Source organism: Chironomus tepperi, unplaced genomic scaffold (genome assembly GCF_022539635.2).
Source record: "Chironomus tepperi strain 1889 unplaced genomic scaffold, CSIRO-AGI_Ctep_v1 contig_85, whole genome shotgun sequence".
NCBI lineage: Eukaryota > Metazoa > Arthropoda > Insecta > Diptera > Chironomidae > Chironomus > Chironomus tepperi.
This window is the reverse complement of record NW_027226207.1, coordinates 9,246,772-9,268,161: the sequence shown is the minus strand read 5'-3', so window position 1 is coordinate 9,268,161 and position 21,390 is coordinate 9,246,772. Positions and strand designations below refer to the sequence as shown.

General features: G+C 34.6%; 1 protein-coding gene across 1 annotated transcript; it reads left to right on the top strand.

Moving 5' to 3' along the window:
* The first annotated feature begins 6,186 nt into the window (after positions 1 to 6,186).
* LOC139086572 (pupal cuticle protein 36-like) lies at positions 6,187 to 8,278 on the top strand. Its single transcript, XM_070635060.1, has 2 exons — positions 6,187 to 6,762; positions 7,246 to 8,278. The coding sequence occupies exons 1-2, from the start codon at positions 6,251 to 6,253 to the stop codon at positions 7,901 to 7,903; spliced, it is 1,170 nt and encodes a 389-aa protein (XP_070491161.1). The 5' UTR covers positions 6,187 to 6,250; the 3' UTR covers positions 7,904 to 8,278.
* The last annotated feature ends 13,112 nt before the right edge of the window (positions 8,279 to 21,390 follow it).

Sequence of the window (21,390 nt, the reverse complement as noted above, 5' to 3'; positions counted from 1 at the left end):
CCACTGGTCTATTGATATCAAATCATCAAAAACAGCTTAAAGATCTGACAAAATTTCTCCAAAAAAATCAATAAATAAACTACCACACCCATCTAAGGTCAAGGCTCCGAAACTCATCAATCAACTGATAACAATTGAACTTTTCACTCATTTTTGTCCATAAATTTCACACCCTTGATCATGATACCATCAGAACCTCATGCTGTTGCTGATTTTATCGCCACCAGATATGACCTTTAATTTAATTTATCACCGAATTAAACGATCAATAATCAATTCACAACGTACATACATAATTCCTCGTTGATAATTTTCAATTAATGCTCAAACTTCTTCTTAATCTTTTTGATTATCCCATCTTGTTAACAAAAGAAGTGAAAAGAAAACGCATAAATAAAAGCAAAAGTCAGTCATTAATTATTTGCTGTTTCTAAAAAGAAATCAATGTTTGTTGTCTTCATGTCGACTGTCACAATGAGGAAAGTATTAAAAATCAATTTATCACGTCTGATGATAATGGAATCGATTTTTTTTTGAGATTTTTGGAATTTCTTTGAATTGTGGGATTTTATGTTGCTGAGTTGAGATGAATTATTTTGAGTATGGAATGTTTAGGAATTGGAGAATCGAGCTGCGAAACTATAAAGACCTCAGAGACGAGCTGAGAGACTCTAACATCATGAGAATCTGACTGCGAGACTCTAAAGTACTGAGGATAGAGCTGCAAGTCTCTAAAATCCTCAGATTCATCTTGCGAGCCTCTAAAATCCTGAAATCCGACCTGCGAGACTAAAAACTCTAAATTGTAATGCTCTAGACGTCGTAAAATAGCAAATAAATCTTTATAGCATCCAAGTAAAGCACATAACGTTGAAATTGCCAAAATCCAGCCTCAACTGTACGCATTACTCTGTCCTGAAGCAACATTTCACCAAGCCTGCCCTCTCCCCATTAAAATTTTCGTCCCCCTTAAATTCCCATCTGTGTAATAAACACAAAAATGTCTCATAAACAAGTGATATAAATTGAAATCACAGCATTTAAAGAAGCTCACCTTTACCGACCAATCCATAAATGATTTATGAATCATCTTTTACGACCAGATTATTAATTTAATCGTCCACTTATGATAAACACATTATGTGAAACAATAAAAAACTGAGTAATTTTTGAAAATGAATTTTTAATAAAGTGCAAATAAAAAAAATTTAAAATTTGAAACTGTTGAAAAGTCATTTTTTAAAGAAATTTAAAAGGATTCAAAGCAATAAGGTTTATGGTCAATTTAACACACAGCATGATATTATTGGCACATTAAAATGATTTTTTTCCGATTTTGTTTAACGATAAAATAAATCATAAATTTATTGGTGGATGAGCTTTGTGGTCAGTTTCGTTAGATTAAGTATAAAAGGCATTTTTGGGGGTTTGAATTTTAGAGCGCAGTTTGTAAAATTTGTTTCAAGATGGACCATGGCATCATGATTGCGATGGGCTGGACATGTTATTAGATTGCCTGTAAATTCCATTGATTAAAGTATTCAAAGCTGATTTGCACTTGGTATTGGAAATTGGCAAGTGGAAGCCAGCATCAAGCGACTCCTGAGGGAGGTCATGGATCACAACTGATCTGTTCAATCAGCGAAGTAAGTAAGTAAGTAAGTAAGTAAGTAAGTATGTAAGTATGGCAGCATGATGGACAATTTGAATTAAGAGTGATATTGTTGGTTTTTGCAGTTACTACTTCTTTCTTTTTAGACTCAAAAGCCCATATTGGACATGTTGATGACAATGATGTACTCAAATCAATGATGAAACAAAGCTCCATTTGACAGGTGTTTGAAGTATTCCTTCCTCAAGTCTTACTTTGTAGATGGCAAAAGGCCGATCGGCACAAGTGAAGAAGCTCAGTTAGAGAGCTGCCTATTTTTGAAAGACTTATGGAAGCATTTTGGAAGCAAAACGGAGACGGTTTCTATTTGGTATCAATAAAATAAGCTTAGGGGAACCTTAAATGCTCCTAGACAAAGATTTCTTCATTTGTGTTGCTCGGAAAGATCACTAAGATGACCAAAGAACTCATAAACGGAAACTATTGATAGTGACAATATTGCATATGTTATTGGAAATTGGCGAGTGATAGCAAGCGACAGAGCCAAATTAAAGTGGCATCTGACAGAGGCCATGGATCATAATTAATCTTCAAATCCAACGATGTAAGCAAGAAAGTGGATGCATTCCATTGTTCCACATGTTTTGCCCCTAACTAAGGATTTCGTATTGATTCCATGCAGATTCAGTAGTTTCCTTTCCCAAAAAGCAGTTATCGTTTGATCAATCTGAAATCTGACATCAATAAAGCATGACTCCGGACTTAGATTGAATCCGGCATCAAATCAGATTCACGCCAACTTGGGGTTGAATTTTTAACCGATTGACCTAATTATGTTAATCTAGCCTGTGTCGCTCAAGTAAGGATATTCAAAAACTACCATAATTTGCACATAAATTCACCAATACTTTCCAAAAACTCAAGCTTAATCCAATTTTAATATAATTCTCTCTTGCAAATCTCCTCGAAAAAGAGCAAAAAAAAAAAGACAGACTCAAATTTGCATGTGGATGAGAAAGCAAAGAAAAGTATTGCATAAACATCGTATAATCAAATTTGATGAGAGTTTCATATTGATTAATGTGATTGATACAGTTTAACATTTACCGAATTTTGAAATATAAATAATATTTTGTCAATGCACGACATGAAAGTGACTATTATGAATTTCAATGTGACATAAAAAACTAATGCACACAAACTATTTGGATATTGCCAAAAATGCTGTCAAACTTTTACTCTTAAAGAAACGGAACCAAAATTTTTTTGCACAAAAATTCACCCAGTTGAATATGCATGGGACTGTTTGCTAAGTTGTTTGTTTATCTTCGGACGAACACAAACATGCAACTTGATATTGACAACTTACTTTCTCACTATTGCTGCTTACTTCTGGGAGGCACTATTGATTAATTTATTTGCTTTTTATATGACAAGTGTCAATAAAAAAATGCAATAATTTATTGGAATTAAAGTGTGTTTTAAGGGATATAATCTGCTACTTTGCTCGGGGTACACAAATTAAGACATCTCCAACAAGGAGGCTGTTAAGGCTGTTTAGGCTCTTTTGTTGAAATTAAATGAAACCGGACTACGATTAGAATTCAAATTTTATATCCACTTATCTATCCAAATGGATGCAATATTGTATCAAATGGAAGCCGCATCCATTTGGACTCAACACGCAGGCAGCTTCCATTTAAAGTCAATCAGAAAGAGCTTTAACGAAGCCACCTCCATTCGGATGGATGAAAGGCTGCCATATGACATCCATATTGATACGGCTTCCACATGGATGCGGCTTCAACATTGATGGCTGCAAAATGACATCCGCATGGAAACGACTTCACACTGGTGTCAAATGGCAGTCATTTGATTGAGACTTCTTAATTTGTGCCTTTCTGGAATAAGTTCTTGGCTAACCCGGCGTGTTAGCATGCAAACATTCATGAACAACTGGGAACTTAGCACAATATATTGTTGAATTATGTGTCTACGACCAATCTACGTCTAGAAACATTTTAACTTCCAGTTCTAAAAGTCCACAGCTTCTTCTATAGATTGATTTATATTTCGTTGTAAACTGTAAGACCATAGTTGAATCTTAAGGCCGGATCGATGATGCGGATATACGATACGATCGACAATTCAAATTTTATATGGAATCGAATCTACTTTTCCATACAAAACTCAAGTTGACTTCAAGCTCTGATCAGCCGTCACAAATGCGTTTGGCAACTTAACGTCTTTCCATTAATTCGCCGGCATGCCGGTGTCCTGGCCAACACGTTGTGCTGCTCAAACTCCTCTAAACAGTCTGAGCAGTGTTACATCTCCAAACACTCCATTTATGTATTTTTGTTGCCACCAAAGTCCGACCAAACTAATTAGTCACATCAATAACTTTCAACTGATCATCTTTGACTGCACGTTAATTGGTCCTCTACCACAACTTAATCATTCGATTGCATCTAGTAGTCTCATTTCCATTTCATCATTTAATTTTAATTTAATCTTAAAGACATTTGCAATCGTCGACATTTAAACAAAAAAAATGCAAATTTATCCTATGAAAAATGTACATTTCATTAAGATTTGATTAGGCTCCTTTTACACTAATTTAAACAACTTTAAGGTCATAAAAAAGATATTCGCGATTGTCTTCTTTCTCTCTGTGCATTATCAAAAAAAAAATTTTTGGATGCGTAAAAGAGAATGTGATGGAAAATTGAGCATTGTATTAATTAATAAAATATTCAAATTTGGTGATGGTTGTGAATTAATAATGTCTTCTTTTTTTTTGCTAAAAATAGGCAAAATGTCGTAAAAATTTTGGGTTTGATGCGACTAAATATCGTAAAATTATTATGATTATGAGGGAATTGAACATGAAGTTTAATGCACTTGATTAGGAAAAAGGCTTGTAATTGAATTGTTCTTTATTGCCGGATTCTGACGTTCTGGCTGCCGAATTTAGGCGGCTTCCATTTGATGTTAATTAAAGAGGTTTAATGAAGCCTTTACAGTTCCGTGGTGGACCCTTATTCATTGTTAAAACTCAGCCTTGATGCTGAAGCATGATTTACTTTATTATCTCTAATGTAAGAGTGTCTTTGATGTACCTAGAGTCGAATTAAGTAAAATTCTTGCTGTATTTGAGAGAATCTTGAAATACAACTGTCACGCTGGCCAGAGCCTCATTCTTTGCCATTTTTACATCTTGTACCTTCCAAAATACCTGTGCAAAACTACACAGATCCGAAAAAGTAGAAAAATTAGTTAGAAAACCAGCTTGCATTCAAGTAAATATTCTCAATTACGACTGTTATCTTTTTAACATGTTGCTTCAGCATGCTATCCAGGCTAAAAAAACATTATTCCTTTATTTGGTGCATCCATTCCATATAGTTTAGTTGCTTTATTATAAGAATTTATATACCATATTTAGATCTAGCCAGAGATTAAACTTGAGTGAAGTGTACGACAAAGTGGTAATTGGAATTGATACTTGGCAAGCAGTAGCCAGCGATAGAGCCAGCCTCAGGAGCCGACTGAGGGAGAGCATGGTTCGCATTTGATCTGTACGGCCAGCGAAGTAAGTAAGTAAGAAATGTATGATATCAACCACATTTTTATTACTTTTAATTATTCTAGATTTTTGCGATCAGTTCCATATCCTTGGCTTTAGTTCAAATTCCTAACATCGAGAATTACGTCGGAAATATGTAATTGAATTTTAAACTTAGTCCAACTTTAGTATTTTAATGCAAAATTTCAATTTTGTCAAAACTAATTCAAAATTGAATTGGAAACTAAGTGTCAAAAGGAAAAAAGTTTGAATTTTTTGACTTCAAAATCAATAAAAGCGTATTGAGCCTTGTAAATACTCAAATTAGAAATAATGAAAAGATTAAGCCTTAAATCAAATTAAATTGAATCTCTATCTTTTAATTAAAATTTAAAAAGCAACCTCAAAATCCACAGCCTTATCAGCCGACTAAAACCTCCTTATTACTTAATTATTGCAAATAGTCGGAACCAAATTTGAATATTTTTTTTTGCCTTACCGATAAACATCAATAATTCTCTCCATCATGTCCACTTAACTCTATTACAAAACAAACTCTCAACAAAAAACTTTCCGTTAAATTTTTTCATCCAATTTAAATTCATCTCCAAAAAAAAAAAGCAGCAGCAGCAGCAAAAAAAATCATTAATTTATGCACGTATATCGCACACCATACCAACAACAATTTATCTCATAACTCAATAGATATCCAATACAAATTCAAAATAAAAAAATGCATACATAGCATATATTAAGTCAGTCAGATTAGCAATAATATAACAATGTAAGTCAGTAAGCTCATCATCGAAAAGAGAAGGTGCGAGATAGTTTGTGAGCGAGAAGAAAGCTTCATCTCTCAATGGATTTCATTGAGTATATGGTTAAAAAAAAAAGCCACAAGAGAAGAAAAATAAAGACACGCAACTTACAGATGAGATGAATATAAATATGACCTCACAGTCAAAAAGCATCATCAGTCTTATAATTTCACTTTCGTAGATAACACAGTGTTGTGAAAAGAGTCTCTATTTCTCAAAATAATAAAGGATTAAACATTTTCATTCAACAAAATGAGGAGTTTTGTGTTAATCGCTGTTTTGGCTGTTGCCGTTAATGCTCGTCCAGAGCCACCAAGTGGATATAATTATAATGCACCAGCACAAGTACCAGCACCAGTACAAAGTTTCAATCAAGGATTTAGTTCAGCTGGAGCTAGTGCAGCTAGTGGTGGATATACATCACCATCATTTGGAACCATAAATGGCGGTGGATCATTCGCTAGCGGCGGTGGATCATCATCATCATTCGGTAATGGCGGTGGTGTTTCATTCGGAAATGGCAATGGTCATGGTGCATCATTCGGTAACGGTCATGGAAATGGAGGTGGATCATTCGCTAATGGCGGTGCATCAGCTGGATCATTCGGAGGTGCTTCATCAGGATCATTCGGAGGTGCCTCAGCAGGATCATTCGGCGGAGCTTCATCAGGATCATTCGGAGGTGCTTCATCAGGATCATTCGGCGGTGCAGGATTTGGACAAGCTGATGCTGGATCACAAGGAACAATTGTACAAAAGCACATGTAAGTATAATAATCAAATAGTGAATTAAGTGAAGATTCCTAGACTATAAAGTGTTAGATCTGTGTTAGACAGTTAATAGCGAGGATTAGCCTCAAATCTTGAGTTTTGTGGATATGGGAATCAAAAGTGTAAAGGCACAAATGACTCAAATTATAGAATTTAGAGCGACTTTCATTGCTATGCATTAATAGCAGTAGAATCAATCTTAGTAACCCATGAATCCCTAATCCAAGACATTTCAAACAATCTAGCGACCATCCAACTCACTTAACAGCCAGTTTCCCTCAAAAAATTCACAAAAAATGCAAAAATCTCTCTCAAATCTTCCACAAAATTTCTAAAACCTAACAATAATCCATAGACAATCCATAAATTATCACATATCACATCCCACAAGCATTAAAATTTGCATTTTGCAAAGAAAAAGCAGCAAAAAATTAATAACAAAAAATTTCTCTTTTCTTTCCATCCGAATTATGCAGCTACGTCCATGTTCCACCACCAGATGAAGAATCACACAATGCTGCTGTTGCTCAACAATTCTCACAACCAAGAAAGCACTACAAGATCATCTTCATCAAGGCACCATCAGCTCCATCAATCTCACAACAAATTGCTGCCGCACAAGCACAAAATGAAGAAAAGACATTGATCTACGTTTTGGTTAAGAAACCAGAAGATCTTGACATTCCAGCTGCACCACAACCAGCCGCAATTCCAGTCAGCAAACCAGAGGTTTACTTCATTAAATACAAGACACAAAAGGAAGCTGCTGGAGCCGGAGCTGGTGCTGGAGCTGGAGCTGGTGGTTTCGGAGGTGCAGGAGCTGGTGCTGGAGCTGGAGCTGGAGGTTTCGGAGGTGCATCTGCAGGCGCTGGAGCTGGTGGATTCACAGGAACATTAGGACTTGATACTGGATTCTCAGGATCATCAGGCAATGGATTCTCAGGATCATCAGCAGGTGGATTCTCAGGATCATCAAGCAATGGATTCTCAGGATCATCAGGTAATGGATTCTCAGGATCATCATCCGGTGGATTCTCAGGATCATCAGCTGGTTCATCAGCTGGCGGTTTCACAGGTGGATATGATGTACCAGCTAACCCACAAGCCACATACGGTGCCCCAATCAAGAAGTAAACGTGCCATCGATATTAAGTCAAAAAAATTGTCGCTCGCTCTCAAAAAATAAGAAACTAATCCTCGATCGTTAATCATATTGATGAATTATATCATTAAATTATTATAAGGTGCATAATTGACCCCCCCAACTCTCTACCCAAACTTCCTTTAGTTACATAAAGGCAAATGAACTGATTTTTGAATAATAACGATTATGAACACAAAAAGATAAAATCGAGAGAAAAAAAAAAACACAAAAAAAAGACATCTCACATCTCACTACAGGTGCTACGTGTGCTGTGTTGCTGTTATAGTTTTGTAAATATTTGTTAATTGATTGTTACAATTTTTTTTTTTTTATAAATAATTTTCTATGAGACATAGAAATGTATATGTATGAATGATAATTAAAAAAAAAATAATAAAAAAAAATTCAACTGTGACAAAGTAAAAAAAAAAATGACAATTTTATGATAATTTCTCATGCATGACATAATGATTTTTGAGTTTGCAGATGAGCATCTTAGTGAAAGGAATAATATGGTCATTAAGTGATAGTGTGGGAAATTGTGATCGAGGCCTTTTGAATAGCAATAGATGTATCCTATGTGACATTTGGATTTGGGTATCATGAGTCTGAATAGGTCAATGACTAGACATATTTGAAGTCATAAAGCTTAAAATTGAACAAAATGTGTGAATTAAGTGTAAAAATGAAGAAAAACGAGGTAATAACCCTTTAGCTATTCAAATCATTGAGATCTTGAGCTACACTACAGCTTTTGGGAAAATAGAACCACTGGGAGGTAAACAGCTCAGGTGGCAATACCAAAAAGTTGACAAAAGAGACTAAATTGTAACAACAGTGACAAAAATGATAGAAACGATAAAATTTGACTTGAAACTTGAATTGTCCGCAACTTTTTCATAGCTAATGATTATTTAACGAATGAGGATGCGCCTGTCCTTTGCACTCAGTAGATCTACAGTTTAAATTGGGATCACAATCACTCCATCGATCGCAATATCGCCTGAAGCCTAAAAAGGAAGTCTGTGAGCCGCATTTTCATTGCATATGATTCGAATTAGGGCAAATGAAAATGATTTAAATTTGCATGTAATAAGCAATAATCTTGTTGAACATAATGTTCATTTTCATTCATTATTTTACTACTCAATTTATCTTACATACCTCCTGAAAAGTTCAATTATCGCCTCAGTAAATGAAACAAACTTAATAGCATTATTGATTACTGATTCCAAGACCGATTCAATGCTCCATTAGATTTATCATTTCAATCTAAAATTTTCTTCCAAACAACACAAAATGTAGGGCACAAAAATACAAAATTTATGATTACCATATTTTCTTACATCATCCACAACATCATAAATCATTCGAATGTATCAAAAGCTTGCGTATGGTCAGTAAACAATATTTGATATCTGTAAAGGGTATTGATATAACATAGACATAATATCCAAAAGGAAAAGATGCCCGATCAGCAGCTGAATGGACAAAAATCCGTTATGACTAGTTGATGGCAAGTTAATGTCCAGTTGATGACTGGTTCTAATATATTATTGTACTTTAGGAGCACCAATTTCTCATGGCATGCAAGTGGCTTCTCCATGGCGTCCAAGTGTCAATTTCTATGTTAACTGCCCGATTATTGCCGATTGGATGCTATGTGGCTGCATCTTACTTGAACCATGCTCCGACTTGGACCCTAGGTTACTTCAAAATGCTTTCCATCTGAATCTATTGCTGGCTGAATCTTGGAGCACCAGAACTACTTTTCTCTTGTAGATTTCCATTGAGGCCAAGGCATCTTTTCATTTAGCCTTGATCGTCATTGATAGATCCAGTCCGGTATTCCTTCCTTTAGGTTTCATAGCTTTGATTTAAGCATGGCGACTTGCTGGGCCAACGCACCCTGATTAACCAGAGCCCAGTTTGTCTGTTATTATGTGGCTTGGATTAACGGCTTCTCACCACGGGAAGGTGGGTTTGGTCCTTAGTGGTGTTAGGCTAAGTGAAGCACTAGGCTCCATTTGTGTTCCCCATTCACCATCTTTGAGAGACCGAGGCCGCCATCTAATGCCATGAAAAATCATGTGCTGATCGGGATACTTTTTGTTAATTTAAATTTAATTGCTGAACAAACAAACCGAGACCGAACTCATCAAAAATTAACAGAATAACAAAAACCGCACATCCAAATCATACAAAAAAAATATTGATGTCCATAAATATAAAGCTGTCGATTAAATTACCATAAGTCCTATTCATACTCAATCGGTCAGTAAATCTCTCGACAGTGTCATTTATAAACAGTTTTTTGACAGTTACAGATGAATAGTTTAAGGGTCATTTTCAATTCATATGGCATAACAGCACAACACCTCATCATAGTTTTATAGTCTTTCCATAAAAATTTCACTTTCTTTTGGGATGTCAATGATGATCTTCAATATTTTTTCGTCTTTCCGTCTATCTTTGTCTTACTTAATGGTCTGTGGGATATCTCATCTATACGACAAGTGGCAAATGCTTGAAAAATATATAAAAATTTACATAATCGATGCCTGTGTGTGGGGAACAATAAAAGAGTCTCTTTATTTTGCAAAAAGAGCTGAGCTTTTACATTTTCTAGACATAATTTTTTTTTTTGCCGGTGATATGAAGATGCCGAAAATGTGAGTGAAATGAATATATATTAATGAAGGTCTATTGTCTATAATTTGAGTGAATTAGTGATTGGGGGGATTTTTGTATTGCATATCATATGGAAGTGAATGGTTTGTAATGGACTTGATTGTTGCTTCTGTGAATGATTGTAAATTGGGTAATATGGATTACGGTAAGGGTTTTAGTTAGTATGAAGAGGTTTAATGAGTTAAGGTAAATGAACTGAAGAGTTAACTCTTACTGTCTATGGTATATTACTTACTGCCATGGCTGAGATTTAAGTGAGTCTATTACCAAGCTTTTAATATACCTGAATCTTGCCTTATTGCATGAGCTTTTCATCAGCTTCTTATATACTGTAATTAATGATATTTATACGAATTATCTTTGAAATTTCCCCAGTGAAATTGCTTGACAATCATTTTGGCATAAGGACGACGTATTGGTGTCTTATCGACCGTAATGGTCTGCTTTGGTAAGCTCCATACTTACTTGCTGTGATGATCGTACAGATCAATTGTGGTCCATGGCTTCGTTATTCTGTTTTTGTTTAGCTGAGGTGGTCATCGTTAAATCCAGCATGGTTTGGTTTCTTTTGGGTCTTTTAGCTATTAGATCAAAGTATGGCAACTCATTAGGCCAACACAGACCATAAAACCAGAGCCCAGATAAATCCACCACCAACTATGTGACTTAGATTAGCGGCCTCTCAACAGAAAGTGGGATTGGTACGTAGTTGGTAATCCGATTAGCCCCATCCATTTCTTGATGATAATGATTAGTTACTATTAATTTACTGTGAATCGTAAGGTGCTAATTAAGCGGTTGAACAGGTTTCTGTTCCTAGGTAAAATGATTGCTTCTGCTATATCTTAATTGATACGTAACTAATTTTGATCGACATCATTATTAACCCAAGAGAATTCGATGAACCCCAAAAATGGATCGAAATTACTCGTCACGGTTAGGGTTTCCAAAAACGGGAATTTTCCCGGGAATTCCCGGGAACGGGAACGGGAATTCCCGTTCCCGATTCCCGAAATCTGACGGGAATATTCCCGAATTCTCGTTTCATATAAAAAACATCTTAACCAAACTTTTTTTTACTTAAAATTTTCAATTTTTAGAATTTTTTTCTGAAAAAATGTCTTTTAATTAATAATTTAAAACTAATGTGTTTATATACATTATTCATTGTATATTTATTCAAGTTTAATCAATTTTTCTAAAAAAAAAATTTAAAAAATTTGGAGTAAAAATTACCCGGGAATATTCCCGTTCCCGAAGGCCATTCCCGTTCCCGTTCCCGATTCCCGAAATTTCACGGGAACGGGAATTCTGGAAACCCTAGTCACGGTGCCATTTGGACAATTAATACGGCGACGTAGCGATACCCCAGTGAACCCGTTGTTCTGTTCGGATAAGCAGCTCCTTAATTCACCTCATTGTCCAATATAATTAATTTTCATCACCAAAATCCATCCCAACGTAACAATCTCAATTCAGTTAAAAACTCCAGTAACCATATTGCCTCTTGACTTTTGACTCCAAAATAAAAAAAATCTCACGAAAAGGTCAAAAATTAAATTTAATTTCGCACGTGTGAGAATTCTCCGACTTTAAAATTTTACATAGCTGAACTATGCATAATTCCCATTGCTGTATTGCATAATTTTTTATTATTTTGACTGATGAGTCCAGATGACAGGAAAAAGATTTAAAAAATTGACTTTTAGCTGCAAAAATACAAAAAAACAAAAACTGGTAAAAGGTTACATCCTATAACCGGTATATGTGTAAAAACTTAATGAATTTATTATTGCTTTCTTTTTGTTATTTTACGGAAGGTTAAAATAATTTCTCAGCAGTGAATCATGGATTCCCATGATCAATTTTGATTGAGGGTTCAAAGGGTGATCGATGGTTTTGTTTTAATCAGAAATTCGATGTTTAAATGGAATTTTTTTGTGAAATTTGGTATTATTTTTGATGCAATAAGGCTTAGAGATCATGATCTGAGTGTTATTGGCCAAATCGCATCGTGGAGGAATCATTTGTGCCGATGAAGCTGTTCATCATTATTTCTAGCATAGTTTCTAGAGTTAGCAATGAAGCCGGAATGCTTGCGACGTAGAAAAGGTTGAAAATCTGGTTCTGGCTCTACATGACTCTGGTGTAGGGAAGGAGTCAGATTTTAGAATCAAAGAATCCCTAACAGATAGTGAGCAAGGGTTCATGGTACATAAAGACCACTACGGTACCTTAAAATTGATATTTTTGTCTATTAGTGAATTAAGCACGCTAGAACAACTGATAAGCCTTAACCAAAACCTTACACGGCATGCAAATAATGACATTTCCGTGCCGCGAAACTCATGTTGCTCATCTCTGCTCTATAAGTAACCAAAATTCACTTATAATGCTACCAGATTCCTAATTAACTTCATTAATATCCACAAAAAATCATAATAATCATATTATCTCTGATTACAGCTGTAAACAAGTCCATTTAGTTACTTATCAAATCAAAAAGATCAACATATCAGTCCAAATTAACATTTCAAGCCCCCAAGATAAATAAATATTTTAATTAATTTTTATGTTGAAACATTAAACGAGCTTCCACGATTATATCGTGTGATAGTTCCGAAATCAACGCTATTAAATCATAATCCTTACTATCCACACCCGTAGGCAATTAACAACCACTAAATACTTCATAAATATCCAATTTATATTTTTATTTTCAACAGCTTTTTCAATTCCTCATATTTTTGTGGATTATTTCCAATAACTATCAATAAATTTGATAAGGGGGATTGTTCATGGGTTACGTAACGGTCTTAGGGATAGGAGGGGGAAGGGGCATGGCAAGTCATAGCTCAAAAAATCAAAATCCGGAGGATCGGGGTTCAAAAATTCATTTTCAAGCGTTACGTAACTGGTGAACGGTCCCCAAGCCAGTAAGCTTTTCAGGCACTTAAACAAAAAAGTCAGAGAAAATTAAAATTTCATAATTTTTCAATTTTTTCACTTCTTTTAATTCAAAAACAGCTACACAAAAACAAAACAAAAATCGATTACATTAGCATTGTGCGTAGACCGGCACCGGATCGATTGTATCACACTTTAAGACCAAAAAGAAGACAATCAAGCTTTTAATGAGACAGAAAGAAAGTTTAAATCAATTTTGATGATGATCTGTATGAAATGGATGTAGTTGATTACAATTTATGACTATTTGACACTTACCATTGCACATGTTATTTCACATCTTCCTCCTATAGTTCGATAATCGGACATGAGATGTGAAGTAAATCGTGCACAATGTTATTTCTTTTACTTCTTACATCTTCTTCTTATTTAAATGATGTTTTTGTTTGAAAACTTTCACTTGATTTTGTTTTTTGTTTCTTAAACTGTTTTGAGTTTGTCTGTTAGAACTAAGAGTTGTGGATGTATACTTACTTACTTGTTGTGTATGCATGATTTATTGATATTCTTGTTTAGACCGTTAATGGTACTGGTGTAAAAGGGGTTTGGAGATTTTGACCTCTAGTAAAAGGATGAGAATCTAACCTATACATTCCTATATACCCAACCCATACCTCCCTATAGATGCAACATATACCTCACTATATACCCAATCTATACCTACATATATGCCAAATCTGTACCTCCCTAAACATCCAACCTATACCCACCTGTGTACCCAACCTATTCCTGCCTATACACCCAACCTATACCTACTTAAGCACCCAACCTATACCTGCCTATGAACCGAACCTATACCTGCCTATGAACCGAACCTATACCTACCTATGCACCCAACCTATACCTCCATTAACACCCAGCTTATACTTACCTAAACACCCAACCTAAACCTACTTATACACTCAACTTATACCTACATTGGGTATGTATATGGGGGATATGCACGCACCTAATGTCATCAACCTCCTCAACTCCCTCATATCCTCATCTTATTAATAAAAACACATTCACCAATCACTTCATTAAATTGAAATAATCCAATAACTTAGCTTCTCTCTCCCAAACACTTCATAATCAAATCATTCATCCAATAAATAAGAATTATTTTACCAAAAAAAAGCAATCGACAGACATCTTCATAGCATTTAATGAAATCTTTTACATACAATAAATTTTTGTTATTTATGGTATGGATATTGCATGTTATGCTTGAATATAAATTTTTTAATAATCACATCGTTTTAAGATCGAAGGCATGAAAGGCAGAAGAAGACAATCGAAATTTTCATATGAGTAAGGTGGGTTAGTGGGAAGTGAGGAGCTGAATTGATCGAAAATATGGATAGTTTTGGGATAATTTGAGGTTAAGTGACTTAATAGACCCCTAACGGGCAAAAAGCTAGTCATGAAGTACTCCGGCTCCTAAAATCGGTCTCATTGCCTGTCAGGATGAGGTTCATGACTCCCTGATTAACTAGGACCATCTTCCAAACAGGATCTGCATAGAATGACATTCACGACAGCCTGATCAATTCTGCTAATCTCTAAATCATGCATAGTCCAAAAAAATATCCATGAAATGCATCAGAATCAGCTCTCAACTTGACATTGCCTTGCCATTAGCTTATCATTAATCAGTTATAATGTATTTGAGTCCACTTTGGTGCATTTTGAATCTCAAACTTGAAAGACTAACTTATCAATGACTCTACATTCAAATATTGAAGGACGTCACTTATATCCAATCTCTAAAGTGCTCTCAACCAATTTTAACTCTCAACTTCAATCGAGTTTGTCCAAAATTTTCACAAAAAAATAGTTATAAATGTAATCTTAACATCAAATCCCCATAAGCATCGATCATGCACCATGGTGGGCTATTGTTCTCACATAATTCATAGAAATCAACACATCGCGTCATTTATGACATTTAAAATGAAATTTTAATCGTCTTTGAATAATGAAAAAAAAACTTTTTATTTCTCCATAATTCATCATTTCTTATTACTTTCCAGCATATCAATAAATAACAACAGTTATAAACAGATAAATTTACTTTTGATGCCTTTATAACTCAAAGTAATTCGGTATATGAATGAGGTAAAAATGCGTGGAGTATCAATTATAATTTAATATGGATATCCAGTGGTATTAAGATTGTAAATTAAATGTTAAGCTTGTTCATGACTTGCTGGTTGTTCCTTGGAGACATTTTGATGATAATGTTCAGGAATTTCAGATTGTTCACAAATGTGGTGCAAAAGAACAGCTTGATATTGGTGTCGGTCCTCATTTTAGAGTATCATATGTCTTTGGCCATGTTGGATGTCTTAAGTTGTTCCTAAGTGAACAGCTCACATAATCCCATGATGACATCGAATAGTAGAACCTGATTATATGATTGCACATCTGACTACAAATCCAACAGTGCAAGAGAATGTGCTTTCCGAACATGTAGTTAGACTATGGCGCAAATTCATCTTCTTTGAGGACTAGAATCATCGTTTACGATTGTTCTAAATCTCACTTGACGGCTCGAATTTAGTTTCACTTGATGGCTCGACTTTAGTCTCTATTGACGCTCGACTTTAGACTCACTTGACGCTCGACTTTAGACTCACTTGACGCTCGACTTTAGTCTCACTTGACGCTCGACTTCAGTCTCATTTGGCTTTGATTTCCATCATAATCCTTGCTTTGCATACATTTCCTGACTTGCTTTCAAAACCAATCACGATCGCCTCCATTTCCAACACATTTCATAACAAGTCATTTGACAAACAGACACATTTGGCACAGTAGCTAACTCAGCATTCCCGTCATGATCGATTTTTATGAAAGCAACAAATTATGTCACTATTAATTCACAAAAGGTATACGTACACATATCCACAAAAAAGAGAAGATATTTTTTTTTTGCAGAAGCTACAGACGAAAACAGAAAAAAAAGAAGAGAAACTTGAGTGTGACAGCATTTGAGAGAAATTTAAAGATCATTAATAAACTCATCTTTTTTTGCAGAGTTTACTGATATGCACTGAAATTAGCCATGATTTGATTTTCTATTTGACCATTAAATATTGACATAACGAATGTGATCGAGTGACATCGTCGAATGCAAAACGAAGAGACGCGACAATGAAAAGAGGAAGAAAGTGATTTTTTTGGATTTTGGAGAGACAAAACTGAAGATGCATACATAATATGATAGAGAAATGTTATTAAAATTAATCAGTTTCTACCGGATGGCATGTTTAAGTTTGTGCAAATAGTCATTTCACTTATTTTTTATATTTTGGGGATTTTTTTTTTTTTGGTCTTGAATTTTTGACATTTTTGTGGCTGCATATTGGAATTTTGGGAATTTTGATAATTTTGTAATAAGAGACTAAAGTCGAGCTGTCAAGTAAGACTACAGTCGAGCGTCGTCAAGTGAGACATAAGACGAGCATCAAGCTGAAATTAAGACAAATGTAAAGCAGTACGTCTTATCCTAATCCAAAGCTCCACTTCACCTTCATTTGCATCCCAATATTAAACCTTTAATCTAATCTCCATAATCCCCAAATTCACAGCAGATACAAATTCAAGGTTAATGATCTTTCACAGTGCGAATGAAAAGAAAACAGAAGATTGTTTCTTATTCAAGTAGGTCAACAGATAGTTTTCAATAGATTTCATTATCCACATTCATTTATTCTGTATATTAACCTGTCTGTCTGTGGTCTATAAGACACAATCGCTATATGCTATAAAGGTAGTAAAATATTTAAATTTCTTTTATGATGTTGCATAATTTTTTCTTTTGAACTTTTTTTTTATGAATTTATAACATTTTATTTAATATGGGAAGAGTTATGGATGTATAAGGATGTGCGACGAATAATATCAAAGATGTGATGATCTCGAGACGATGTCTCGCGACTAACATTTTCAATAATGGATGTGAATAATTACATAAATCAATAGAGTCAATAAACTATATGGTGTTGCGAGCATGAAGCCTGCTGGAAATTAAGGATGTTTAGCGACTGACAAAAGTTGGATTTGGAGAAGTACTAAAATTCAATGGGATAGGATGGGTATGCAAAATAATTTAAAAACCAAAACGGTGACAAAAGTTGAATTTCTAGAAGCAGGGACGCCGACTCAAGGCAGGCGTAACTTCGACTTGGAAACGATTTTGACCTAAATTCACGTCCAGAGTCGCATCGACATGCTGAAGAATTTCGGATTGCTTAGCCGACTTGTTCTTTTCGAGTCTAACCTAACATTCAGTATTTCTACCTCATCAGCACCAATCCACTTCAATTCATCAGTTCTATTTGCTTACCATCTTTCAATATTATACCTAATATCATGCTCAATATAGTCAAAACATCTTCAAAAATCATTAAAATTTCATCTCCTCACAAAATCAAAAAGATAAACATTTTACAAAGATTTAATGTCAAATTTACACAAGACTTATCCTCCTTATAATGTCTTTAAAAGTGATAAAAGCGGAAACATCCCAAAAGAAACAAAAGACAAAGAAAAAAATTCATTATGCTTCAGCTTCTTCTTAAAAAGTAGACAAATGAGCCTTCATAATCATCATTATCATGTTGATGTAAGATGATGAAGATCTTAAGAGGACTGAAAAGTCAATAATCTATCCAAAATTGAGTAATCATTTGAGATGAAGATAAAATCCTTGACTGCAATGAAGTTGTGGACAACACTTTCGGATTTATTATTTCATTGTTTCTTTGATTTTTAATGAGATTGTCATTTCAAATCTCATTAGGTGCCTTTTTGCATATCTCTGGCATATCTGCTTTTTTTTCTCATATTAATTTGATAAAAGTCTGAGATTTTTTTGCTGTGATAATGGATGATGACTGAATTTTAATTACAAAAGTGAGAGGAATTGAATTAGTTGGATTGGGATGTTGTAATGGATGTGGAATTGGTGTGATTATTGCTAATATTGTAGATCATCTGGTGCTTGATATTAGTAACTAATTAAATATTTACTGGATAATTTTAAAATGCATGCCCAAGAAGTCATGAAGAGAAGCTGTTGATAGAGATTCTAAGGAAAGACTACTTACTTCGCTGGCAGATCGATTGTCATTCATGACTTCCTTCAGATGTCGTTTGAAACTTGTCCTATCTCTTGTAATCGCATGCCAATTTTCAATTCGGCTGCTGTGTTGATTACCAAGTGAATGACACTGTCAATCTGAATCTACATAGCTCTACATGGCTTGTGTCTTGCTATCTACATGTATGTATCATGCTAATTCATGATTATCATTTCGATTTGATTATCGTGTAACTTACTTACTTACTTTGTTGGCCGGACAGATCAATTGTGATTCATACTGCCTCAGATGGCGTCTAAAGTTGACTCTATTGCTAGTCTCCGTCTACCAATTAGCAATCGTTAGTTTTAAGGTTTGCGGCAAGTTTACACTAAGTGGCTTAGATTGACGGTTTCCATCGCGAGAATTTGAGGATGGTACTTAGTATAGTCAGGCTAAATGGAGCAAGTGATTGCATATATTCCTCATTCGCACACCTTACGAATACCAATATCATGTCAACAGCATTACTTAATGTCCCTATCATGAGTATCTCTGGTATTTCCGTTAAATCTTATGATTTTATTAAGAAAACTCAACCACATACTCACCCGACTCCATACACATTGCTTACCTCATCATAAATAGTCCAAAGATCAACAAAACTTCATCCAAAGGAAGTGCCAAGCATCCCATTATGAAACATAATTTATAAAAATTGATATTTAATCGTCCCATCATTATGACCTCATATAAATTATAGTCTTTAAGTCCCATTGTTGCGTCATTTCCTTAAAAATTCTTACAAAATTATATTAATTTTATTACATTAAGTGCTCATTGAATTGAAAAGTAATTGCAACATGCACATGGAATTGAGATTGTCGGCGACAAAAGCAAAGGTTCATTGACATGCAATTATTGATGTTCAGCATAGTGTAAATCACATCATAATTTATAGATTATTGGCTATTTGTACCAAATATAAATAAATTTGAGCTGTCAATATTTATATTGAGTCATTGTTCCATAAAGTGTTAATGTAAATATGCTAGCAGTTAACAAATTATCATAATTTACTCAAACTTCCATCCGAAATAGCCAGAGGTGAAGCTCATTTACCACATGTTGCTGTCTCATTCCTAATTTTGTGCTTTTTCGAGTACATTTGTGTACAGAAAATTCATATTTACATCCATCATCATCCATGTACGTAAATCATAATTACACAAGCTGACGTTCCATGTATGTTGACAGCATCAGCACAAATTATCATTGTAATTATTATTAAGTAAAGACTGTCAAGTAAAATAAAGGCATTTGATGATATTTGGGTGACAAATAACTGGCCAGAATAGCAGAAGTCGGTTAATTGATACAAAATCTGGCATTAGGTCATGGAGACTATGAAATGGTGTGCAAATTAACCTGAATCCAAATCGTGGTCACATCGCATTCGGGTCGGATTTTTGACATGGATGACACAAATGGAGAAGGCTCCCCCGATCGGCAAATATTGAAATGTTGCTGCCATGACGTCAAGACTGCAGTATACTAAGAGCCAAGAAACAGGCAAGCGGCAAATTGAACTTTTTTCAAGCAAGTGGCTACCACTTGGTTCTTAGTCATGCCATCATGGCCATGGCAACAACATTTCAATATGTGCTAATCAGGATCCGCCACTCAAATTTAAATTCTTGATAAAGCTCTTTTATTAATTACCAAACGGAAGCTGCCTCCATGAAAATGCCATATGGCAGCCTTCTTCATTTGTGTCGCTAGAGTAAACAGGCAGCTAGATCCAATGAATTGAATTTCAATTGAGGCTGAACTGACACAATAAATACATCAATTTTAGGAATCAAATTGCAATTCTACAAATGAAACTAAATTTTGAATCAAAGCAATCATTTCTACAGTAAAATTCAAATTTTTCCAAGTAAATGCCATCATTTCGTAAAATTTCACCAAAATTCAAGCTGCTTCCAATTTTTGCCAAAATTACCACTGTCAGCAATCACATAAAATCTTCTTGACAACTTACTAAGCTACAACAAATTCTTCTACATCCCTCAATGATCATCAAAACAATAAAATTCAGCAAAACTAAAGCTTCAAATTGGATACGACATAAACAGGGACATAAATCAACTTTGAAGCGATTCCAAATGCGTGATTTATGTAGCATTAAAATCGTAAGTAATGTACAATTTTAAGCTCTTAATGGTGAAGGCGGCACCGCAAAGAAAGGTGGAATTTTGAAGATGTAATAATAAAAAATTTGGCGTATTTTTATCCTAAATGGGAATTTGCTAATTTTAGGTTGGTATTAAGTGTTGTTAAAATTTAATTTATTGGCATGAGCAAATTTCTATTAAGGCTTGACTTTAAGTCCAATTTGGCAATGTTCATTTCGATTTTATGACTACGGCTGTATTATTAAGAAGCTCATTTGAAGTTGTTAAAATGAGACACGTGAAATTGATTGGAAGCAGATAGAAACTTACTGTACAGCAATAAATGATGAGTCTATTTTTGGTTAGGAGTACATAATGACTTCCTCATTGGCGTGGATCTTATGATATTATTTGATATATCTCTGAATTGACAGAATTTTGTCCTTACATAAGCACATAATGACAAGCATGTTCAATGATAGAAATACAGTTAGCTTCACTTGTAGAATTTGAGCAAGCAGTTTGGATTATTGGTAGGGAAGGATTTTAGAAGGTTCACTAGAAAATAATCAA

Coding starts and splice junctions, on each gene's coding strand:
- LOC139086572 (XM_070635060.1), top strand. CDS start 6,251: ATGAGGAGTTTTGTGTTAATCGCTGTTTTGGCTGTTGCCGTTAATGCT. Junction 6,763..7,245: donor ACAATTGTACAAAAGCACAT/GTAAGTATAATA, acceptor CGAATTATGCAG/CTACGTCCATGTTCCACCAC.